This window comes from Mytilus trossulus, chromosome 10, assembly GCF_036588685.1.
Source record: "Mytilus trossulus isolate FHL-02 chromosome 10, PNRI_Mtr1.1.1.hap1, whole genome shotgun sequence".
NCBI lineage: Eukaryota > Metazoa > Mollusca > Bivalvia > Mytilida > Mytilidae > Mytilus > Mytilus trossulus.
The window spans coordinates 56,322,005-56,349,333 of record NC_086382.1 but is presented as its reverse complement, the minus strand read 5'-3'; the positions used below and the strand labels follow the sequence as shown (position 1 = coordinate 56,349,333).

Here is a 27,329-nt window from a genome sequence, read left to right as displayed (position 1 = left end):
AATGAAAAAGGTGCACGAGGAAATTATGTTTTTTTTTCAATTAAAAACTGGGAGCGCTACAACTCTTCAATGCAGCGGTATGCAGTTCCTTGGACGTTAAAACCACAATGACCACAAAGTTTAACCCAGAGTTTCCACTAACCAGGAAATATATTGTCAATTCCAAGAAAAAAAAGATAACAAATGATCATTTAAAATATAAAACCTTCGGTGTGCGTGCTGACTCTAAACATTTAGTTACTTAGGAACGATATATCTAGGTGCATCTATTCACATAATCAGTTGACAGTTCCAATTTATACATTTTATTTCAAAATAATAACTTAAGTTAGATATACAGAAAAGGAAAATTTCAAAATCTAAAAGTTGAAATATTGAAAAAGAAAATTATGAGGTTAAATTCATATAATATAAAAATAAATGATATATTCATGAAAGAAGTAATTTTTAACGAGACAGCAATCCAAAAACGAAAACAACTATGCGAAAGAAATCATACTAGTTTTACCTATTATAATTTAAAGCACTTCTTTGTAAGTTAGGTGTACAAACATACAACACATTAAGCACAAATATTTTCATACCAGTAAGCTCATTAAATTAAGTTTTGAAATAGGGATAATATGCATAAGCAGGACCTGCGTTAATGAAATTTAATATGCACTAGGACATGACTTTGTCGTATGTTTCTCTAATGAAAAATCTAGTTCTAAATCGACTAAGGGTGCATATTATTCAACTTGGTGTTTAAGGTAAAAACACATGACAAAACATCGAAATAAGTCAACGTTTTTGACGTGTTTACACAACAATTAAGTTATGGTATTCAAATAAAAGCGAAGTTGGTGACTGTATGATTGTTTTATAAAGAAAGTTAAATGAAAATATATGTATAAAAAAAAATGATTTTTTATTGGAGATTTGATGGTTTTGAATTCAGCAATTGCATAATTTTACCAAACATTGTGACTTGCTAGTAGTCTACTTATTACTCTACCCTATCCTTAGGGTAATAACTCCAATAAAAAGTCGTCAGACATTTTTGATTTAGATATACAGGAGGTAGCGCTCATCATTTGGAACATATCTGCCAGTATCATATTTGTTCTATCAATATTATTATATGTATATGTTTTCCAGATAAAATTAAAATCTTGCATTTTTTTCTTATGTGCTATTCTAAGTCATGTCGACCATGTTAATTTGAAAAACCGGATCACTGGGTACACAATGATGAGTAGATTCCAATTGTCCCGGTAATTAAAAAGAAGGTTTTGTACACAATTTAATTTCGGACGATGGATGCTGAGTGCTGAAAATAGCTCATTTTACCATTAAGGGATTAGCAGGGTTCCTATAAAAAGGTACTGAAAAAACTCAATCCTTATATATATTGACAATTAACGGAAGTTAAATTAATGACTTTAATTGCACGTTAAAAGAATTTGTGTGTTTTAATTTTTATATAGGGTCAAGAAATTGAGACCATCGATTGTAGATTTTAGCCTTTGTCAGCTTAAGACATAAATGACCTTCCGCACCGTCCTATAAATGATTCGCATTTTAACTTTGCAAACTCGTTTAATTATTTGCATTATAATATATACAATTCGGTTCATTCGTATTTTTCATTCAGTCAACATTTTAACCTTACAAAAAATGACATAACTGTCAAGAAAATTGGTTATGTACAGCGGAAACAATTAAACATCCTTCATAGATATGACTATAAAGGTCATAAACTTGTTGTTTTTCATATGTTACGTGAATAAAGAAAAGTGTTTTGATCTCTGGAAATCTGGTAGCTGAGAAGACGAGATATACCTGTTTTCTTTCCAATACGTCTGATTATAAATCTTTATAATGCGCCACTTCGGGAAAGCACTTTCTCATGAAAAAAGTGTGCTTCTCAGTCAGATAACGCAAACCATTTTTTTTAATAGTTTTGCCATTTAGCGGTCTCTTACCAAACAAAAATACAATTTGGTAAACTTTCATAGAAGTTCTCTAACTGATTTCTCATTGTTATGTTTATCATCTTTAAAAGGGTCAACTGCGTGAGAGTTCACAATCGGAAAACAAAAAATCTATGTTCCATTACAACTCAGTTCATAATCTGCCAAAGAGTTCAATTTCTTTGTGCAAGATAAAGTACACCTATCATTGTCTGTGGTATTATTTAATACAAATTCAGTGCGATAGATGCAATCAGCAAAGACAACAGAGGCGAAAGATACTAAAGGGACATTTGAACTCGTTATCCCAAAATAAACTGACAATGCCATGGCCGCAAAACCCGAAAAAAGACCAAAGATAAACATAAGTATACGAAGCACAACATACAAAACTAATGACTGAGCAACATGAACCCCACAAAAAAGGATAATATAAGGTACCACGGAAGTTTGAGCATATTGCGGAAGCTTGACAATTTGATAAGAATTAACTAAAATTATATGTTAAGAGAGTCGTATACATTGATAAAAGTCACGCCTAATTTATAAAAATAAATTGTATGACAGACATGAACCAACGACAATCATTGAACTACTCTTGACTAAGAACTAACACACAAATAAAAAGGCGGGGTAAATCATGTTTGAATTCACTAGCCCTGGGACAATGGTGCAACGGCACAAGCCAACAGTATAACATCATAGAAACAAAACAAAATAAAGACCAGACGTGCCAGGGTATTCATACATCCCCTCAACACAAAACACACAAAATATAGATCTTAGATCTTAAAGTACTCGCAGTAACTAACAGCTAGTTAAAAGCTAAATCTAGAGCATACTTTTGAAGGTGCATTGAACAAAAAGACTTATGTACATTTTAACATGAAACCGCATTTAAGGCGACAAAAGAAAGACAACTGAGGGACAGAAATATCTTAATGGGGAGATTATGAACAGAACATGTTTTTATGTGTTCATGATTGAACTGTATGTTCAATACAATCTACATAGACAGACTTTAATATAAAATTCGAAAAGGTGGTTTGATTGATTGCCGATGAGACATTTATCCAAATATTTGTGATTTTATCATCTATTATTGGTCATTGATGAGTGTTTACAGGTCATGTGTGCATGAGGTTGTGAGATTCATATTTTTGGTTTTATCTTCTTCGTAAACAATCAGACCAATAAGTATATAACACCTGCACGAGGAGCTGCATATATACATGGAAAGGGGGTCATAGATATAGGAAGATGTGGTGTGAGTGCCAATGAGACAACTCTCCATCCAAATAACAATTTAAAAAAAGTAAACCATTATTGGTCATATATAACATATAAATAACAAGAAGCCAATTAGTTTAGGTAATTTTATTTTATTATCAAAAAAATAACCAGAACAGAGGTGTCCAGTGACATGAATTTTCTAATTCAACATGAAACATACTACTTAGAATTATTAAGTCATTCATTCGATTGTTGCTTAACATTCAGGGGCAAATACTACATAAAATTGAGAATGGAAATTTTTATTTCATGCATGTTTAGAACGAGAACGAACTAACAATAAATACAATAGGTAGGTCTTGAAATTTAGCCCATTCGGGATGAAACCTGACGAAAAATTAATAATCAAAAGTCACCGAAAAGGCAACATACACTCTGACTGCTACAACTGACAAGTGTTTATACAATCTCAAGCTCTAAATCGTTCAGAGTCTATAAAATGTGTAATTGAACTTAAAAGAAACATTTAAAGATTATCCGTTAACAACACATTCTCCAAATGACGAATCTGTGAATGAGTGTCTAGGTTTGGGAAAGACATATTAGTCCAGTCAATCTAGCATAACTTTTATCTTAACCTTGAAGATATTGCAACGGAAGATTTTTACGTTTTAATCTTTAGCATTATACACAGAAAAAAGTCCAGCAAAATCCAACTTTTGGAAAATCATGATTTAAACATTCCTACGGAGATTTTCATTGAAATGGGAGTTAACTCTGCAAAAAAGGGAGAAATATCAATAAAAATTGATACAAAATTGTACCTTTACCGCTTCTTTTCAACAGAATGTTTTGATTCTTGATAATTTAGACGTCTTTAGAGTATAACAAACATTCTCAGCATCTCAACCTTTCCCTTAATAATCTAGATCAGTAGATAATTTTATTCAAATCCGCCAGTCTGAGATTTGCCTATAAGATTGCAGTAGGTTTCACGCAGAAGATAATCCGTTGAATCTTCAACGTGTACTAGTACATAGAAATCTACTGCAGATTTTAAGATCATTAATGATTCTCATCAAATTTCAGCTGATATTATACATGTATATTGTATTGTTTCTAGACGAGATATTATTTTATTTAAATATCGTGAGAGCCGTGGTGTAGTGGTTAGTGCATCGGACTACTAACACAAAGGTTCCTAGTTCGATTCCCGTTTGGGATGAAAATTTCTGGAACTCAATTTTCGGCTCTCCCTTGTCATTACCTTGACACCATTTGCGATTATGGTCTTGAGGAAACGATGATAGTCCGTCGGACGGGGACGATAAATGGCTGACCCGTGTTAAGAGAGAGCCACATCTCTTGCACGTTAAAGACACCCTTGTAGATTTCGAAAAAGAGTAGGCTAATATGCCGCTACAAGGCAGCACTCGCACCCGCAAAGTGGAGAGGGATTAATATAAGTTGCAAAAACTTGTTTCCCACTCCACTATAAATAAATATGTTTAAACTAATTTAAGTATCTTGAAATACCAGATCTCGTTGCTATAAAAGACAATTGGTCATGTTTTATCTAAACTTGTTGGTTGATTTTAGTGAGGGGAACTTTAAAATCAATAACAGAACGGCCTTCAACAATGAACAAAGTCCATCCTGCTAAGTACAAGTCTACGAAAACGCGCATTTACTGACAGTTATTTCCAAGCCAATAACAACTAATTAGTTAGTGTATAACTGATAAAGAGAGGAGCAGTAAATTGAGTTCGTTTGCCCAGCTGCACAATCCGAGGAAATATCCCTGTCGTTAGTTTAGTTATTTCGTATAGCATTACTTTGATATTCAATTTGACTCGATGATGAAACATGCAGGAAGTGTTCTAAACTGCAAAGTTCATTATAACAATATTACTATAAGTCCGATGATATTTATTAATGGCAATATTCGTATCCAAAGAGAGATAACCACACCATTTCCCGTTTCATTTCTCTGACTATTCTAGATAAAATATACAAGCCAGAATAATCACAACACAAGTATCAGACGTTACGCGCGATGTTCGTACATGTAAGCGTAACATAACGTCGCGAATATTTCGTAACGTTCAAACCGAAACTTCGACTGAAACGTTGGTTTTAAGCATGTGCGACATTCTTGTAAGACTCCGCAAAATCGACGACGCGTTTTAACTACTTATCGAAAATTGATGTACTTTAGATTTTTGAAAAATTAAGAAAAACAACATTTTGAAAAATGATAAAATTCTACCATTATAAGAGCTCTGATAAGCAAACAATTGACGTAAATTTGAGTTGAGTTCGTTTTTACGTCAAAAAATGGCGGTGCGACAACCTTGTAAGCCTTTGAAAAATCGCTCATAAATTACCATATATCATTTTTCAGGATATTTGTTTTTAAATTCATAAAATTAAGCAAAATAACATTGATGAAGTAAATACACATACTAACCTTTTTCCTTTTAGATAAATGTTTTTGATTCTCAAATCTGGAATACCATTTTTTTTCTCCCGTGGGACAGATTTGCCCTTGTAGTATGAAACACTTTATTTTTTCTATGACGTCATCAAAACGTCATATAAAATGCATAAAAAATGAAGGAACCTCTTTGTTAAATAATGGGAAAAAACCGTTTTTCAAAATATTAAATAGTTTAGAAGAAAATCACAGTTTAGTGGTTACAATTAATAAAATATGTTACGCGGGACAGCCTAAAAATAGCCGTTTTTCGAAACTGAAGCTTGTCGCATGCAGCATAAAACATAGTTTCAACAAATATTTTTCTTTTTTATTTAAAAAAAAACATTTTTGTTCAAAATGCGTACAATAGCAATGAATATGATATCACAAAATAAAATATTTTGGACTTGCATTATGTCAACTACACCGATTTTCAAATGAGGTACGAACATCGCGCGTAACGTCTAATCATATTTGCTATATTTATCTTTCAGCATTTTCTTAGACCTTTGCTAGAGATATTTTAAAGTTCTCGAGTGTAATTGCATTCATAGGTACATGACGAGATCTTATATATTATCTAATACTGAATCGTGGAATGACTGTTAAAATAGTTATCAAAGATACCAGTATTTGCTGGCAAATGAAACATCATTTGTTCCAACAACCCTTGCAATAAAGGGCCACAAAATTGACTAGTGAAAAAAATAGGAAACCAACGGTCTAATCTATATAAAAAAAAATAGAAACACGTATGAACCACATCAAAAACGACAACTACTGAACATCAGATTCCCGACTTAGGTGCAAACAATTGCAGCGGGTGTATCACATTATCACTTATTAAGAAAGGAGCATGAAATTGAAGTCGTATGCAATTATTATATTCATGAGTGGCAATATTCGATCCATGCAAAGATAGATAACCGCAACATTTCCCGTTTCCATAAGAATTACAAGCTATTTGATATACTTAGTATATTTGTTTTACATTCCCACCTTTTATACTGGAAATATAAAGTTCTTGAGTGTATTTGCATATAAAGGTTAAAAATGAAATAAGTTTGTTGTTCATAGTACGAGTGAGTGAAAAACAGCAAACATTTACCAAAGCTGATATATAGACAAGATATAAGCCTGAATAAGTAAACATTAAAAAAGCAAAAAAGCATTACAAATAGTATTAACAGGTCAAATTAACAAGAGAATACGATTAAAGAGTACTCGCAGTTACTGACAGCTAAATGCCAAAAACAATTAATAATAAAACTGAAACTCACGCATCCAAGACTTGTAGGATAGTTAGGAGTTAACTTCTTGATTGAAAAAAATGAGCGTGGATGGGTCTCTATGCATCCCGCTTGAAAAGAAAACAAATTTAGTTATATTTTAATTTGCTGATGACAAATTCGATATTTGGGCTAATTTAACCTTTATTCAAAGATTAAGTTACAACATTGGTAAGATAATCTTTACTAATATTAAGTTTGTTTAAAGATTCGATGAGTTGAGTATACACAGATCACACTATAATGATTTCTGCTCTTTAGATACAATATTGCCGTAACATTTATGATGTGAAATACCGCTTTTAGTACGTTTTCTACAGGTATAGCCAAATTCAGTAATCAAATCTTTGTATATGTACATGTATCTAATAAAAAAAATAGTTTGAAGTAATCTATGGTAACGCAATCATTGGTTTAATAATTTACCAGTGATACATTAAGTACTTTCGCTAAAATATATGACATTACTACACACACGGGCATAACGAAGCAGTTGGGGTACATAAACACTGTATAATGGAGCTGCCTTTCTCCTTGTGAAATAAAGTTTTACACTTTTTCAATCAGTCCTTTGATTGAGATGAATTAGTATTGTGTAAAGGGGAGCTTTAAGAAAATAGCTACTATCCGTCAAAGAGAGGGAATAAGATTGTATGTGCTCCAGCAGTTTTTGTGCATTGCCCCTTTAAAGGGGTAGTTTCACGGTTTAATTTTTGATATATTAGTCTACGGTACTTTGTATAAAACCATGCGTAGATATATAATATCATAGCCATAGTAACCGGACATTATTGCCAAGCTAGAACTATTTGCATTGATATACAGGACCATGCTACCAAAACTGTTATTTTATCGTCCAAAGTAAGATTGCCGCAAAATTTGCAAATGGTACCTTTTTGTCTTTAAGTAAAAGTCTGTTATGCTTACAGTTATGATGCGTTTTACTAGTTCGAGATTTTATAACCAATTTATATATTTATTTTTCAAACAGAAATCTGTCTTTCCTTTGTTTTATTTAACAAACTGTCTTTTAAACACTTTTCAAAGATTGTCCCGATTGTATCATATTAAAGATAGCCATATGTTTAAAAATAAACTGTATTACATTTTCGTTAATGGACATGGAGATGGGGTCGTGTAATAATTACACATGGTCTCTGATCTTTAATTTGTAATTCTATTGAAAATTATATTTAATTCTATCCGCCTTTTTGTACATCTGTTAAACCATAATTATCTGGGTGGTTAAAGAGCAACGTTCATTCGGGTGTAAATGAAGGGTGATGACGTTCGGCAACATATCGTCTGCTCTTGTTTGTTAATCTCGTGGACTGTAAACGTCTGACGAGATCAGGATGACAGGCGAGTTGAATACGTGATGGCACAAATCCCATATTTGATCTAATAGCAAAACTGTCAATTTGTATTGAATAATGCTTCGTTGATTTGTAATGTCAAAACAAAGATTTGTATTGAATCAATTGTAATAGAACCTGTGAAAAGTTAGTCTCATATTTATCTTATAAACAAGCGGGTTACTTTGTAATTATAGTCCCCTTATATACTTTATTTAAACCATCGAATACTAATGCTTTTAATACTGACATATTCGGCTGAAGTTTTCTGGAACAAAATTGTTAATTTCATATTCGATGCAAAAGACTTTAAAAGCAAAATTTATGTACCATTTAAAATCATTCAAACTAAAAGTTCATAATATATAAATATTTTAAAATACACTGTATACTTCCAATTTTTTGTACACAAAAATAGCTACTTTTTTAAATTACTATGCTTGGAAAATATTTAATATTATGAATACAATATTTGGCATATCGCTAATGCTTCTTCGATTTTTAATTCATTGTCCAACTCAAGATTTTTTTTTAAAGTCACAAACAATTATTTTGATTTTCTTTAAATCTAATACCTACCGAATTTTTTTTCTGAACATGTGTCGAAGTGTTGAGTTCATCTTGTTACAGACGCCCTTTGAGATTTGTTTGTCATTAAAGATTGACTTTAAATTGTTATCTTTTGACACATACTAATTTCTTAAACTGAATAACGGTGGTTTAGAAAAAATCAAATTATAGTTGATTGTTTAAAATATTTTTGCGCATAAGTTTAAACAGCTGTTTTCCCATAAAAATTCATATATTTTAGCTAAATTTTAGTGGGATTTTTTTAAGAAAAATATTTACTGTTCAGCGGTTGAAATGATTGATTTACATGGAGAAAAAAAAACACTTTACAAATATAATACCCCAAAAACACATTAAACATAAACTCATAATATTCAGTTTCGGAGTGTAAAAATAAGATGACTTTTTGTATACTTTGTTATAATGTCGTATTTATCAAGACGTATTTCAGCAAGCCGAAAGACCACTTTTTGAACGCACCTGTGTTGAAGGTAAAGAGAAATATCTCAAAATGACATCATTTTGAATAGTATACAGAGAAATACATATGTATCATATATACAATATGTAATACTCAAATAGTACAAGACACTGTACACATACGGCGGTTCAAAGGAAAGTTTGTACCCGAGCTTGTTTTCGAGACAATCCTGGCGTATACATTTTACATTGTATAAGAATTATGAATTTACATAAGACGAACTGAAATAATGCGAATAAATAGAGATGAAGGATTTACGTCAATGTGATAGCAGCTGTATTTATTTAAATTAAAATAAAGAGAGCCGTCAAACACTGAGTTTCCTAGTTTCAGAAACTTAATTTTCGGCTCTCCCTTGACACCATTTGCGAGTATGGTCCTGAGCAACGATGATAGTCCGTCGGAAGGGGACGATAAATGGCTGACCCGTGATAAGAGAGAGCAATATCTCTTGCTAGCTAAAGACATCCTTGTAGATTTCGCAAAAGGAGCAGTCTAATGCCGCTAAAAGGCAGTACTCGCACCTGCAAATTTCAAACTTGTTTTCCTATCCACTATAAATAAATGTTTGAATTGAATTCAGACGAATGCTGATTAATTGCGTTTTTATTTCAAATTTGATATTTCTACTAGATGCTACATCTCAGATCTATTTTGAAACTCCCGTCCTAGCTTTAACAAAGATGTAGAAAATATTACAGATTTTCAAATGACTGAGATAGCTTAAATTAAAATATCAACATAATCAATATGTATGTTGGGTTAGACAGTTAAAGATGAAGACTTTCTATGGATAAGAAAAACAGCAAAGACTGATCGTTTCATACATATGAGAAACAGCAATAGCAGGTCTTTTTCTGCATTCTGGGAAGATGAAAAACAGCAATAGCGAGTCGTTTCATACACAGGAGAAGCTTGAAAAAACACTGCAGATGCTGTTTCTTCGATTCTGGATTGCTGTCTCACATAAAACGTTGTCTTCCAGGTACATGTCATTTCAATACTTGTATAATCTTGCATGTTTTACCAGTTTATATCATAACCATTGTCAATTGGAAACCTGCACATTATTTATGTACACATACCAAGTCAGGAACCTTGGTTTTTGATTGTTTTTGTTAATTTGTTTTTTGTTAATTGTCTTGAACAATTTGGTTGTGTGTTGTTTTATTCATAATTGCACCATTGTATCAGCTTATAGTTAAGAGAGGATTGGGCGCCCGCTAACAAGTTTATCACCGCCTATTTTTGTATGTGGTTTTTCCAAGTCCTGAGCCTGTGATGCAGTGGTTGTGGTTGGTCGTTGTTTATCATATACAGTTGTAATTTGTTTTTGTTTTTTATTCCTCAATTCAGTTCGGAAGTATTATAGTTTGAATTCTATTACCTTCGTTATTACGGGGCTTGTATATAGCTTGTTGTGCACTGTGGGTTTTGATCATTTAGGAAGGTTATACGGTGATCTAATTTGAAATTTGTTCACTTCTACGTCACTTGATCTCTGATGGAGTGTTGTCTCATGGCAATCATACCATATATTCTTGTAAAGTTTGCTTGCGTGGATGCGTGTTTTTTTCTGATCTTCATATGACGATATTTAGACTAAAGGTTTCCTTATTGGCAAGACTAATGATTTCGTAAAGTATAGTGTGGTGCATTCATTGACAGTTGCACTGTCTTCTAGGTTTAAAACGATCTGCTAATACCTCCACTAGTAGACTTGATCCAGCTTGTTTATATTTAAGTTTAGTTTTGTTGATTAAAGGGATTTATAGGGTAGGTGTGTATATTGCTTTCAAAAAATGAACTTTTTGAAATGGCATCATGAATGGAATAAGTAATGCCCTCGATAACATAAACAAAAACTTTTCTGGCACAAATGAATAAATTAAAACTGTTAGTATAGATATACGTCAACCAGACAGCAGTCAAATAAAACAGCGCCTGTTACTGTGTTTACTGGCATGGCCTTTGGGTGTCAGAAAATGTGGTTAATAGTTCTCAGAGGTACTAGGATTATAATTTAGTACGCCAGACGCTCGTTTCGTCCACATAAGACTCACCAGTAACGCTCTGATTAAAATAGTTCTAAAGCCAAACAAGTACAAGTTAAAGAGCATTGAGTATCCAAAATTCAAAAAAGTTGTGCCTAATACGACTAAGTTCGTTATCCGTAATATGTTTTTCGGTGTTAGATAAAATGTTGTTTTGATGGTAGAGTTTTTGCTCTTGCACTTCGTTAGCAGTTTGACATTATTGGTTGTAGTTTGCAAGCCTAAAGGATCTGTGGCTACCTAAGACAATAAGATGTGTAATTCAATGCACGCACGCAAGAGTTATATTCAAAAAGTAAGTATGGATATCGTCCTCACTTGAAAACCATATAACCATTGCCTGAAAAGGGTGTTTTGATAGACCAGTAAATTGAGATGTTCTCCAGTAAGCTATCATAGAAATGTTTACAACTCTTTAATGCTTCAACAAGTGTGATGATTCAATCAATCAAATAAGCTGGGATAGAAGAACACATACATTGTACTATGTAGAATAAATAATTCATCTTTATACACAAACTCGAACTAATATTTCGAACAACATGCAGGGCAGGTTAACAATTAGAAAGTCCATAGTTTTTTCAATGAAACACATGGTTGTACTTTCTTCAGGATGCAAGAAAACTTAATTGTGTCAAGACCGTTTACCTTGCAATATCAAAATTGCTTGTTATATATCAAATTAAAACAAAACAATATAACTTAGCACAACATTTAATGCTCATATAAAGCAGGCGAATGCACATTGGTATATACAATTATATGTTACAATTATCACAGATAAAATATGAAGTTCAAGATTGTACTATACTGTTCAGAATAATGCCTTCCATTCACGCTTGGAATATATTTGTGGTAACACACAAGCTTCACAAGAGCATGGGGTTGAAAGTGAATGTTCAATGTGACTTCGACTTAAACTTGAGGAAATCTTCGGTGAAAATGTTGTTGATGACGAGCAGATAGATGGTGACTCCGATTTTGAGTCTGAAGAATGATCCAGTAACGATGAAACAGAAAATTTGTGTGGAACACTTGCTGGTGTTCTAGTGTTTGTTTTATCTGCTAGCGGTGTTGATGTCTGTAGCCTTGGAAACAATATATTTTTGTCAGAATTCACGAAGCTGTCAGCGCTAAGTCCATGATTAGTGTTTGTAACATCTCTGTAAGGCGGTACGAACGGAGATTTGTACGGCGAGTACCGACTATTTCCAACATTACTGTACATAGAGGCACGATGACTATTCTTCAGAGAAAGGTCCTGCACAATTTTCTTCATTTCTTCAATAGACTGTGTTAGCATTACAATATAATTTCTTGCCAGTAATAAGGTAGACATTTTAGACAGTTTCTTTACAGTGGGTGCATTAGAATACGGCATCACTTGCCTGAGTCCATCTAGCGCCGAATTTAAATCATGCATCCTTTGTCGTTCTCTGCTATTAACTTTCAGGCGAATGTCTTCAGGTACACGAGATTTCGACAATGAAGATTCGGAGTTGTAGGACTGATTGCTGGAACTACTACTGCTTTCAAATGAGTCTACATTGTCATGAACATCACTAACATCATCTTCAATGGCTTCTATGTCGACGTATATTTCCTTTTCCATTTTTGAAATGATTGCTTAACTTTCAAGTAAGTTTCTTGAGATCTAATTATTTTATAATATTAATAAAATTTCATCAATCATATATAGTGCTATTGGACTTAAATTCGTTATTCGATTGGTTAATCCGTGTTTTAAGTCCCCGCCTTAATAATAACAAGCGCTCGTGTGTGATAATCACCGATGATGTCTCACCCCGGGGCAGTTTTCTCACTAACCAGGGACAAACAATGAAATTTTATCCATGGATTGTTTACATGAACATTTTCATGGGGAGATTTAGCGATTTGTAAAAAATTATAACGACTAAATTTATAATTTTACACAACTTATTTTCTTTTTAAAGGCACAACACAGCAGCAAAATATGTTACTTCGGAAATTAACTTTTTCCCAGATTTTCGTGAATATCAAATACACGTTTTGATTGATTAATTGTTTATTGGATGTTGCAGATTTTTCATAGTTTTTGAATGCCGAAAAAAAATATAAAATTAGATATAGACGATATCAAAGAGAAAGTGCTTTGAACACACAACATTGAAAAAATAAAACATTATATTCATTTTAAACATATTCCTGATATAAGAAAACATATATATTAAATCTACAAAGGTACATAAGATTAAAATCTCAATCTTCTGTTTATAGTTTTAGGATTTTGTTATCCCAGGCATAAAATTTGGCAATTTTTTTTGGAATTTTGGATCCTCAATTGCTATTCAACTTTGTACTTTTTTGTCTTTATACATATTTTGATTTGATCGTCACTGATGAGTCTTATCTAGACGAAGCGCGCGTCTGGCGTACTAAATTATAATTCTGGTACCTAAATGATAACTATTTCCAATTTTTCTAACTTTTTATATTTCTTTGTATATCGAACATGGACATTTAAATTCCTTCATTATACTTTTATAAATTTAAGTGCAGAGATATATCATTGTTATGTCGAACTCTTGTGTAAAAGGACAGTTTCCTCAATAAACAAATACATAATTACTACAGACGAAATTAAGCAGAAAAGAAACCCTGGTCAACCAGGGGAAAAGTTACCCACTACACATTTCTTCTCTAATTTATTGATAAGAGAAAAAAATATTTGTATCTTTAAATTCCCTCTGAAAAAGTAATTTTCCAGATTTAATTCATTTTGTTTTAAAACAATTTCTATCCAGTTATATTTTGTATATTTTTATAAGATATGCAGTGAAAGCTGCTTAAGCTTTATTTTAAAACCAACGGTCAGTTTTATAATATACTAGATATGGATTATCGTCTTATGGTTATATTTCTAAAACAGTAAGACCCGTATTCCGGAGAAATGACCGTGTTCAAAATTCGCAATTTATAAAGGACAAAATAACAGGAAAAAAAGTGTAAAAAAAAGGTAAAATCACAAAAATACTGAACTCCGAGAAAACAGAGATTGTTTGGAAGATATTTGCTTGTTTTTCTGCAGATCATTAATTAGATAGAAATAAACACATGTTCGATCGTTCTTTCCCAGATTTTCGTGAATATCAAATACACGTTTTGATTGATTAATTGTTTATTGGATGTTGCAGATTTTTCATAGTTTTTGAATGCCGAAAAAAAATATAAAATTAGATATAGACGATATCAAAGAGAAAGTGCTTTGAACACACAACATTGAAAAAATAAAACATTATATTCATTTTAAACATATTCCTGATATAAGAAAACATATATATTAAATCTACAAAGGTACATAAGATTAAAATCTCAATCTTCTGTTTATAGTTTTAGGATTTTGTTATCCCAGGCATAAAATTTGGCAATTTTTTTTGGAATTTTGGATCCTCAATTGCTATTCAACTTTGTACTTTTTTGTCTTTATACATATTTTGATTTGATCGTCACTGATGAGTCTTATCTAGACGAAGCGCGCGTCTGGCGTACTAAATTATAATTCTGGTACCTAAATGATAACTATTTCCAATTTTTCTAACTTTTTATATTTCTTTGTATATCGAACATGGACATTTAAATTCCTTCATTATACTTTTATAAATTTAAGTGCAGAGATATATCATTGTTATGTCGAACTCTTGTGTAAAAGGACAGTTTCCTCAATAAACAAATACATAATTACTACAGACGAAATTAAGCAGAAAAGAAACCCTGGTCAACCAGGGGAAAAGTTACCCACTACACATTTCTTCTCTAATTTATTGATAAGAGAAAAAAATATTTGTATCTTTAAATTCCCTCTGAAAAAGTAATTTTCCAGATTTAATTCATTTTGTTTTAAAACAATTTCTATCCAGTTATATTTTGTATATTTTTATAAGATATGCAGTGAAAGCTGCTTAAGCTTTATTTTAAAACCAACGGTCAGTTTTATAATATACTAGATATGGATTATCGTCTTATGGTTATATTTCTAAAACAGTAAGACCCGTATTCCGGAGAAATGACCGTGTTCAAAATTCGCAATTTATAAAGGACAAAATAACAGGAAAAAAAGTGTAAAAAAAAGGTAAAATCACAAAAATACTGAACTCCGAGAAAACAGAGATTGTTTGGAAGATATTTGCTTGTTTTTCTGCAGATCATTAATTAGATAGAAATAAACACATGTTCGATCGTTCTTTGGGTATGGATGGTTCAGATACTTGTCGTTTTACACTTTTTACACTGTATACAAAGTCATGTACTTTTTTCTAATTATGATTTGTGTAAAACAGAAAAATAATAATAATTCTTTATTTCATCAGATTACATACACAAAAATTTATGATAAAAGAGATGATTTTTCATTTCCTATTGTTAATTATCCATTTTTAGATGGTGACGTTCCCTTGTCACCATCTTATGGTGTTTATATATCTCAACTTGTACGATTCGCTCGTGTATGTAACAACGTATTAGATTTTAGCGAGAGAAATTTATGTATGACTGAAAAATTATTACACCAGGGTTTTCGATATCACAAACTGGTCAAAACATTTACTAAATTTTATCACCGGTATAAGGAAATAATTCGTAAATATTACTCAACATGCAGACATCTTATACGTTCAGGTATTTCACATCCAAAATTTTATGGAAATATTCTTTATAAAGCACAAAAATGTAAGTATTCTCCTCAGAAACTGACAAAACCTTTAAATAGACTTATTAAAAGGGGATATAGTTACGATACTGTTGTCAGGTCATTAAAGATTGCATATTTTGGCTTTAACATTGATTCACTGATAGGGTCTTTGCATCGGAACTAAACACATTTATTTCTAAAAAAAACAGTTGTTGGCATGACACGGGTTATGTTCTTCTCATATATTTTATGATAGTATGATACTAAACCCCTAACGGGAGGGATTGTACCTGATATTCATATGATGAAGACATAATCTTTCAATCAGTTTAATTGAGGTCTGGAGCTGGCATGTCAGTTAACTGCTAGTAGTCTGTTGTTATTTATGTATTATTGTCATTTTATTTATTTTCTTTTGTTACATCTTTTGACATCGGACTCAGACTTCTCTTGAACTGAATTTTAATGTGCGTATTGTTATTCTTTTACTTTTCTACATTGGCTAGAGGTATAGGGGGAGGGTTGAGATCTCATAAACATGTTTAACCCCGCCGCAATTTTGCGCCTGTCCCAAGTCAGGAGCCTCTGGCCTTTGTTAGTCTTGTATGATTTTAAATTTTAGTTTCTTGTGTATAATTCGGAGTTTAGTATGACGTCCATTATCACTGTACTATTATGCATATTTTAGGGGCCAGCTGAAGGACACCTACGGGTGCGGGAATTCTCGCTACATTGAAGACCCATTGGTTGCCTTCGGCTGTTATTTGCTCTATGATCGGGTGGTTGTCGCTTTGACATATTCACCATTTCCTTTCTCAATTTTATTTGGTCCTAATATGTTATTTTGCGTTTTGTTTATTGAGTTAAGCCTTCCAATTGATATTTTATAGTGGTTTTTTCTATGTTGTGATGTTATAGTATTGTTTCAGAAAAGGGAGAAGGTTTGGTGTCATTAAAACGTTTAATCCCGATGCAAATGTGTGCACCTGTCCTAAGTCAGGAATCTGATGTACAGTAGTTGTCGTTTGTTTATGTAGTTCATACGTGTTCTCGTTTCTCGTTTTTATATAGATAAGACCGTTGTTTTCCCGTTTGAATGGTTTTACATTCTTCTTCTTCTGTAGGGTTTTTAAGGACTGTTTTCCTAATGGAAATTTCGCCCTATATGTTCCTAATGTATTTTTTAAGTGAAAAAAAAAAGAATCTACTTAATGGTTTTACTTTAATAATTTTAGGGCCCTTTATAGCTTGCTGTTCGGTGTGAGCCAAGGCTCCGTGTTGAAGGCCGTACCTTGACCTGTAATGGTTTACGTTTACGAATTGTGACTAATATGAGAGAGTTGTCTCATTGGCACTCATACCCGACATCTTCTTATATCTACATACTGCAACACAACGATTTATCAAATTCATTTTTTATAAGTTGTGTTATCATTATCTTCATCATTTAAGATTATTAATGATATATTTTATTTTTTCCTTTTTTGTTATTTTTAATAAAATCGTTTTGGGTATGAAAATAAAAATTATATCTCCACCGATCGGACGAGCACCATTATATCAAATTGGATTGTTTTTTTTCGTTTTGGAAAAAGTGTAGATATAAAACCAGTCTCTATCAAAATGATACTGTCTGAAATCAATATTTTTTGGAACTTGTGATTGTTTCAGTGTTTTAAACTAAAATATAATATGACAGAACTAATGCTGCAAGCAGTGTATAATATATACCCCGGCCCCCCTTTCCCGTTATAGATAAAAATTTTGTTATCTTTTGTCATATTTTTGCAGTTTTTATAATTTTTCAAACAATTCTGCAAATACATCCCTTGATATTATTTACAGCAAAGTAGTTTTCAGAACCGATCAAACAAATTTGATACGTTTTTGCTGAGAAAAATTTGATAAATAATTACCATTGTCTCGATCCAGGTCACTATTTGTAAAAACAATTAAAGTAAACCATTATAGGTAAATTCATACGTCCTTCAATACGGAGCCTTACCTAACATCAAAAAGCAGGTTATAAAGGGCCCCAAAAATTAATATTGTAAAACTAATTTATTATGTGGAAGGTTTATGCAATATTAGGAGTAAAAGAAATATTTACAAAAAACATGTGTGCGAGATCACAAAATTTCAAATTTCATATACAAAAACATTTATTTTTCTTCTTTAATTTAAAAACGATTTATAAATATCTGTTGAGTCTAATTTCACACCTTTTATTATTGTAAACCTATATCAAATCTGGCGACGGAGTAGGTTGGTAAACCACATCAGAACAGAAACATCTTGCAAGAATCATAACATACGCTGACATTTTAATTTAAAAATATAGAATTAAATATTGGCAATAATATTTCCGTTCTTTTTTCTCAAAACAAATCCTTACATTATCGTGGCGGACAATCTGATCTAAAGTGTTGATCCTTTTGTTCCTCGACAGGAAACTGTTTGTCTCCAAGGAACGACTATTACAAAGTGTAGATTTCTATCATAGATTTCATCTTAAATAATTATTTATTTTAATTACTTCAGATACATGACTCTTGCGGTCTATTTTCCCTAAAGCAGGACAGAACGATTGGGTGTGAAAACATGTCCATGATTACAATGACAGTTATCTGGTCATTTTGAGTGACTATAAGAGGTTTGACCATCACCTATCAATTAGGTAAATTACATGACGGACACGGGTGATGATGTCCTTTGTTGAATTGTAATCAAAGCGTGAAAATAAACAAGTTGTTTTGTAAGGAATACATGGTATTCTTTTTGGAACCAGTCCCGTCAGTTCATCCCCACACATATGTCATATAATTTTAAACATTTTTTTCCTCAGTTGCCACATATTATAATTATAGAATCGATCAAGATCGAAATTGTGTTTAATCAAGAAAATTAACGATCGTGTTAAATAGAGTGGGATAATAAGAAATAACACTACCATTCAAAATTATTGCATCATATAAAATTTACTTATATACGTTTGTTGTGTGTATGTGCATGTGCATGTAAATTGTAATATATTATATAGTTAATCAGGATTTTGACACAAACTTCTTTCTTATGATTACACAGCTCGGCATTTAAGTCACTTATTTATGTAGAAATCAATCTAACTTAAAGTCTCAGATTTGAACACTGTCTTCTTGGGCAAAAGCTGTGTATCTTGAAAACCATTCATTCTGTTTATATTTACGATTTGAAGCTTGTATTATTCTAAAATATATATTGAAGTTTACTAAGGGTTAAATTATTGTTTTAAAAAGATATCATGACAACAGTAAAAAAAAAATAATGTGGTTATCTCCCTTTTCCCATTAACATCATTCATATATAATTTAGGGACAACATCAAGAGTTCAATGAAGGATAAAAACTTAATTTACGTAGTTTTTTCACTGACCCCCACACACCCCTCTTAACTTAATTTGGAAAAAATTGATTGACCAATAGAGATATATGTAAAATCGATTTTAGATTAACAAAACTTGCAGCAATGCTGACCCCCACCCCCAAACTATTTGATTTAAGTTTTTTTTTTATCCTACATCGATCTTTTGATGTCGTCCCTTATACGAGTCGACTTTAAAAATATCGATCTCCTGTATTTTATTATTATCATTGGAAAAGCATAGATGTTGCAATTTAATCTAATAATTTTTATTTCACATGATTATAGTTGCTTAGGTCTCAAGACTCCCTTTATAATCATAAAAATAAGAAGTATTCACCCGAGATCTCAAGAGACCAAATACCGTCGATGTAAGCAATATATGCCACTGTGTGGCCTTCAACAACAGGATGAAAGTTATTCTACATTAGTCTTATCAGTATTTACTAGAACTAGTCATTCTTGGTCTTTTACATCTTCAAAATATTTAATGTCTCTGTTCCCCACTCATGCATTTATATGAAGCTATACATGTATATATATATCAACGGTGTGACTTCGAATTAAGCCGGAAATGCATGTATATTGGGGTGAGATTCATTGCCTTACCTGCTTCCCAGGGTCGTACATTACTAGTATGTAGATGCTTAAGCAGTTGTCTCCTATTTTAAGCCAATTTTTATACACTTTGCACATTATTCTCTTCTTTACAGTTTTATGATCATAAATAGCACTCCATTTATTCAGGTGGCTGTTTTATTGTCACCTCTAGAGTTTTCTCTGTGTCATTGGGTACTATATCAGTAACACATCCAGAGCTTTCTCTGTGTGATTGGGTAGCTATATCATAAGTTAACAACTGTAAAGTTTTCTGTGTGTCAGTGGGTAGCTGTTTCGTTGACACTAAAGTTTTCTGTGTGTCGTTACTCGTTAGGTGGCTATATCATTAACACCTCTAGAGTTTTTAATGTGTCATTGGGTAGCTTTATAATTATCCCATCTGAAGTTGCCTGTGTCATTGGGTAGCTGTTTCATTAACCACTCTACAGTTTTCTGTGTGTCATTGGGTAGTTGTGTCATTATCACCTCTAGAGTTTTCTGTGTTTCGTTGGGTAGCTCTATGGGTCGTTTGGAAGCTGCCTAATTAAAACCTCTAGAATTTTCTATGTGTCATTGGGTAGCTATATCATATATTAAAACCTCTATAGACTTTTCTCTAGGTCAGTGGATAGCTGTTTCATTAAAAACTCTAAAGTTTTCTCTGTGTCATTGGGTGGCTATATCACTAACACCTCTGGAGTTTTCTGTGTGGCATTAGGTAGCTGTAGAATTAACACATCTGAAGTTGTCTGTGTGTGTCTTGGGCAGGCGCGTCATTATCAACTCCAGAGTGTTTTGTGTGTCGTTGTGTGCCTGTGTCATTAACACCTCTAGATTTGTCTGTATGTCATTGAGTAGCTGTGTTAATTCACCTCTAGAGTTTTCTATGTGTCACTTGGTAGCTGCGTCATTATCACTTCTAGTGTTTCTGTTTGTTATTAGGTGGCTATATCATTAACACCTCTAGAGTTTTCAGTGTGTTTTTGGTTAGCTGTATAATTAACACATCTGGAGCTGTCTGTGTGTCATTGGATGCCTGTTTCATTAACCACTTTACATTTGTATGTGTGTCATTGGGTAGGTGTGTCATTATCACATTTAGAGTTTTCTGTGTGTCGTTGGGTAGCTGTGTCATTTACACCTTTAGATTGGTATGTGTGTCATTGGTTTTCTACGTCATTTTCACCTCTAAGAGTTTTCTAATTGGGAAGCGGTGTCATTGTCACCTCTACAGTTTTCTTTGTGTCTTTGGGTAGCTGTATAATTAACACATCTGGAGGTGTCTGTGTGTCATTGGGTGGCGGTTTCATTAACCTCTCTACAGTTTTATGTCGGTCATTGGATAGCTGTGTCATTTACACCTTTTTTTGGTCTGTGTGCCATTGGTTTAATTTGCTACGCCATTTTCACCTCTAAGAGTGTTCTACGTGTTATTGGGTAGCTGTGTCATTTTTACCTCTAGTTTTCTGTGCGTCATTGGGAAGCGGTTTCACTGTCACCTCTACAGTTTTATATGTGTTGTTGGGTAGCTGTGTCATTATCCCCTCTAGAGTTTTCACTTTATTATTTGGTAGCTGTGTCATTATCTCCTCTAGTTTTTCGGTTTGTCATTGGGTGGCTATATCATAAACGACTCTAGAGTTGTCTGTGTGTCATTGGGTAGCTGTATAATTGACACATCTGAAGTTGTCTGTGTGTCATTGGGTGGATGTTTCATTAACCACTCTACATAGTTCTGTGTTCTAATTAACAACATAATCAAATTTGTCATTGGGTGCTTATCTAATTAATAACATGCCACTTTGATCATTGGGTACTTATCTTATTAACAACATAATATTATGTGGCATTGGGTAGTTATCTTATTAACAACATAATAGTATGTGTCATTGGGTAGTTATCTCATTAACAACATAATACTTTATGTGTCATTGGGTAGTTATCTCATTAATAAACATAACACTTTTTGTGTCATTGGGTAGTTATCTCATGAACAAGATAACACTTTGTGTTAACGGGTAGTTATCTCATGAACAACATAACACTTTATTTGTCATTGGGTAGTTATATCTTATTAACAACAATAATATGTGTCATTGGGTAGTTATCTCATTAACACCAACATACTTTTTGTCATTGGTTAGTTATCTCATTAAGAACATAACAATTTGTGTGTCATTGGGTAGTTATCTCATTAACAACATAACACTTTTTGTCATTGGGTAGTTTTCACATTAACAACATACTACTTTATGTGTCATTGGATAGTTCGCATAAACAACATAATACTTTATTTGTCTTTGGTAGTAATCTCATTAATGAAAAATACTCTATGTGTCAATGAGTAGTTATCTCATTAACAACATAATACTATGTGTCATTGGATAGTTATCTCATTAACAACATAATACTATGAGTCATTGGGTAGTTATCTCATTAACAACATAACACTTTATGTGTCATTGGATAGTTATCTCATTAACAACAAAACACTTTGTGTCATTGGGTAGTTATCTCATTATCAACATAATACTATGTGTCATTGTGTTGTTATTTCATTAACAACATAACACTGTATTTGTCATTGGGTAGTTATCTCATTAACTACATAACACTTTATGTGTTATTGGGTAGTTATCTCATTTACAACATAACACATGTGTCATTGGGTAGTTATCTCATTATCAGCATACTATCGAGTCATTGGGTAGTTATCTTATTAACAACATACCACTGTATGTGTCATTGGGTAGTTATCTCATTAACAACATGACACTGTATTTGTCATTGGGTAGTTATCTTATTAACAACATAATACTTTATGTGTCATTGGATAATTATCTCATTACCAACAAAACACTTTGTGTCATTGGGTAGTTATCTCATTATCAACATTATACTAGGAGTCATTTGGTAGTTATCTTATTAACAACATAACACTGTATGTGTCATTGGGTAGTTATCTCATTAACAACATAACACGGTATTTGTCATTGGGTAGTTATCTCATTAACAACACACTACTATGTGTCATTGGGTAGTTATCTCATTAACAACATAACACTTTATGTGTCATTGTGTAGTTATCTTATTAACAACATAAAATTTTGATTTTCATTGGGTAGTTATCTCATTAACAACACAATACTATGTGTCATTGGGTAGTTATTTCATTAACAACATAACACTGTATGTGTCATTGGGTAGTTATCTCATTAACAACATAACACTTTATGTGTCATTGGGTACTTATCTCATTAACACCACAATACTATATGTATCATTGTCATAGGGTAGTTATCTCATTAACAACATAATACTTTATGTGTCATTGGGTAGTTATCTCATTAATCTACATAACACTGTATGTGTCATTGGGTAGTTATCTCATGAACAAGATAACACTTTGTGTTAATGGGTAGTTATCTCATGAACAACATAACACTTTATTTGTCATTGGGTAGTTATATCTCTTTAACAACAATACCATTTGTCATTGTGTAGTTATCTTATTAACACCAAAATACTATATGTATCATTGTCATAGGGTAGTTATCTCATTAACAACATAATACTTTATGTGTCATTGGGTAGTTATCTCATTAATCTACATAACACTTTTTGAGCTCATGAACAAGATAACACTTTGTGTTAATGGGTAGTTATCTCATGAACAACATAACACTTTATTTGTCATTGGGTAGTTATATCTCTTTAACAACAATACTATTTGTCATTGGATAGTTATCTCATTAACGACATACTACTTTATGTGTCATTGGGTAGCTATCACAGTGAATCCTTTATATGATGTTGTTGTAGGTAGTTGGGTAGCAGTATCATTAACCATGTTAACACTACTTGAATTGCGGTGTGTCATTGGATTGCTATTCTTCTGATTATTTATTGATAAAAAAAAGTAATATCATGCTGACAGCTTTTCTTATTAAAATGATAAACAGGAGAATCTATCTATATATCTCATAATTTTTTTTATTAAAATCAAAAAATGTTTTTTTATGACCACTGGTAAACTAAAATTCAACATTTGTACAAAATGTTTGTTTGACAAAACCCAATTTCTATTTTTGTATATATACAGAGTGCCTGGGCTAGAGATCAGATGTTCATTAAGCAGATTGTATATTCAGGGCAAGTTGAACTTGACATGGACTTGCCCACTTAATAGTAATCTGACTAACTTTTGCTATTTTTAAAAGCATTTGGAGAGGCAAATTTATCTCATTGAGGGTAAGTTAATAGTATTGAAGGCAAGTCATCTCATTGAGGGTAAGTTAATAGTATTGGAGGCAAGTCATCTCATTGAGAGTAAGTTAATAGTATTGAAGGCAAGTCATCTCATTGAGGGTAAGTTAATAGTATTGAAGGCAAGTCATCTCATTGAGGGCAAGTTAATAGAATTGAAGGCAAGTCATCTCATTGAGGACAAGTAAATATCTTGGTCAGTTGTTTACGCCCACTTAAGCCCAGGATTTTGGCAAAACATGCATATAACAATCGATTAATATTTAGATTAATTATATACTGTAACTATCAATCAGATTAACTTGCCCTGAATGAGATAACTTTCCCTCAATCAAAGTAACTTGCCCTAAATGTGATAACTTACCCTCAATCAGAATGAATTGCCTTCAATGAGATAAACTTGCCCTTAATTATATTGAATTGCCCTTAATAAGATTAAATTGCCCTTAACGAGATTATCTCATTAAGGGCCAGTCATTGATGACAAATTACATGTAACACAAATTGAAATATCACAACTCAGTAGGGCAAGATGGATTTTTTTTCATAGACATGATAGAGGACAAGCTCAACCCAAGTTCAACCTGCCTGTTAGGTAATTCAATCTTTTAAACTTAAGCATGTCAATTTTAGGATACTGGCCAGTTGGACTCACTAAATTAGTTCATGTTTATACTCTACATGCTCTATATATATTAAATCAAAAAAACTTTCTTTTCGTGGAATGTTGTGTCTCCAATACATATGATAACGAAGATTTAACTTATCCTTAAAACATTGATCCTGACACAGACTGCACTTAAATGTCTCTGTACATTCCTTATCTTCTACAATGATGTCTTCTGACATTTTTCTTTTTTTTCTGCAGATTTTCTCCATTTCTATATTTTTCTTTTTACCTTGGTGGTAACAATTGTTCTCAATTTGAAAGTTCTCTGTGTTCTCAATCTGCACGTTTTCGGTGTTCTCAATCTGAACGTTTTCTGTGTTCTTAATATGAACGTTCTCTGTGTTCTCAATCTGAACGTTGTCTGTGTTCTCAATCTGAACGTTTTCTGTGTTCTCAATATGAACGTTCTCTGTCTTCTCAATCTGAACGTTGTCTGTGTTCTCAAATTGAACGTTTTCTGTGTTCTCAATCTGAACGTTTTCAGTGTTCTCAATCTGAACGTTCTCTGTGTTCTCAATCTGAACGTTTTCTGTGTGCTCGTTATTTTCTATTTGGACATTTTCTGTGCTCTCTGTATGGACGTTCTCTTCTGTTAAAGTCTGGATGTTAGCTCTGGTCATATTTTCTGTTCCTGGTTCCTCTTTTAATAACTGTGTATGTGTACCGCATAGACTATTTCTAGCAGATCCATTCCTACCATCAGAGAGCAAAGCGGTGTGTACTTCGTTTATTTTTGTCCTTAAGTCCTCAATGAAATTGACGATTATTGTATTAGCAACAGTCAAATCGGCAAACCTTCCGGAAAAAACATAGTTCACTCCGCTTTCCGTATTTCTTTTTAAAATGCTTACATTAGTTTCATTTTCTAATTTAGTAAAAAGTTCGGAGTTTTTATCAAGAAACTTGCCCAATGTTAATGTTGCCGCTACACTTGGTAAGAGTAAACACTCTGCTTGGTCAAAGACTAAACCCATGCTGGATGGGTTATTTCCCTGCGTGTAACTGACTAATAAATAGGGGAAAGAAACTAGCGTAAATACATTCAAACTGAGACAAACATTGTTATGTTGGGACGAACAAGGATGTGTATGAATACATTGGCGGATCCAGTAGGGTCCGGGGGTTGTTGTTTTTTTTTTGGCCGATCAAGGCATTTGAATGGGGACATATAGTTGGAACCCCCCTTTGTCCTGGGTTAGACCCCCCATTTTTTAATGTGGCTGGATCCGTTTATATATATATGTATTTAATAATAGTAAGGCAGTGGCGGATTCAGAGGGGGTGTAGAGGGCGTACCCCTTTGCTCGGACTTTTTTGTTTGTTTGTAAAAATAATTTAATGATTTTTCAGACTAGACTTCGTGAACTTTGCCATTTCCCGTAAATTTTTATACCGTGGCAACAATTCTTTCATTTTTTTTTTACATAATTAAGGCCGTTAGTTTTCTCGTTTGAATTGTTTTACATTGTCTTATCGGGGCCTTTTATAGCTGACTATATGCGGTATGGGCTTTGCTCATTGTTGAAGGCCGTACGGTGACCTATAATTGTTAATGTTTGTGTCATTTTGGTCTTTTGTGGATAGTTGTCTCATTGGCAATCATACCACATCTTCTTTTTTATATTTACTTATTAATTTAAGATATTTTTCGCTGGTATTTACTGATTGTCAAAGTCACGTGATTTTCTATGTAAAAGTAAATACTCTAGACTATTACACTCTCATGAAAAAAATGTTCCACAATACTATTTACCTACGAAAACATGTTTAACCCCAAATGTCCCAGCCTATTTTATAAATAACAAAGTTGAATAATGATGCACAGTCAGTAGATCCTCTAGAAAGATTTTTAAAAGTCTCAGGTACGAACCATTTGATTCGAGGAGGCAGTCTGAGATAAGTTGAGAGAAAACAAATTTGACTTTGATTCTTGCCTTAAACAAAATTTCTGGCAGTATCTAAATGGAAAACAAGAGTCTTGTCCATTTTTTTGGCATTTAGAAACAAAAATTTCCAACAAAATTATTTAGCATTAAATGAACATGATGTACAGTAGTTGTCGTTTGTTTATGTAATATATACGTGTTTCTCGTTTCTCGTTTTGTTTATATAGATTAGACCGTTGGTTTTATAACCGGGCGTTTTCCGTGTTATAGTATTTCAAAGACGGAATACCAATACTTTAAACTTTATTAGCAAGGTCCGGACAGTACCAGACCTAAGACCTAAACTCCCTACAACATAACACACAAAAGCATATATAGAAAACAGTTTCTATATCAAAGGATTAGTTAACTTGTCACGGTCAG

At 32.6% G+C, this 27,329-nt stretch overlaps 1 protein-coding gene across 1 annotated transcript; it reads right to left on the bottom strand.

The window, feature by feature from the left end:
• Window positions 1-12,112: 12,112 nt before the first annotated feature.
• On the bottom strand, window positions 12,113-13,061 carry LOC134686377 (oligodendrocyte transcription factor 2-like). The gene has a single exon (XM_063546045.1). The coding sequence runs from the start codon at window positions 13,026-13,028 to the stop codon at window positions 12,231-12,233; it is 798 nt and encodes a 265-aa protein (XP_063402115.1). The 5' UTR covers window positions 13,029-13,061; the 3' UTR covers window positions 12,113-12,230.
• Window positions 13,062-27,329: the final 14,268 nt, after the last annotated feature.

What these genes read in the sequence shown, in the direction of transcription:
- LOC134686377 (XM_063546045.1), bottom strand. Translation starts at nt 13,028, where the DNA reads ATGGAAAAGGAAATATACGTCGACATAGAAGCCATTGAAGATGATGTT.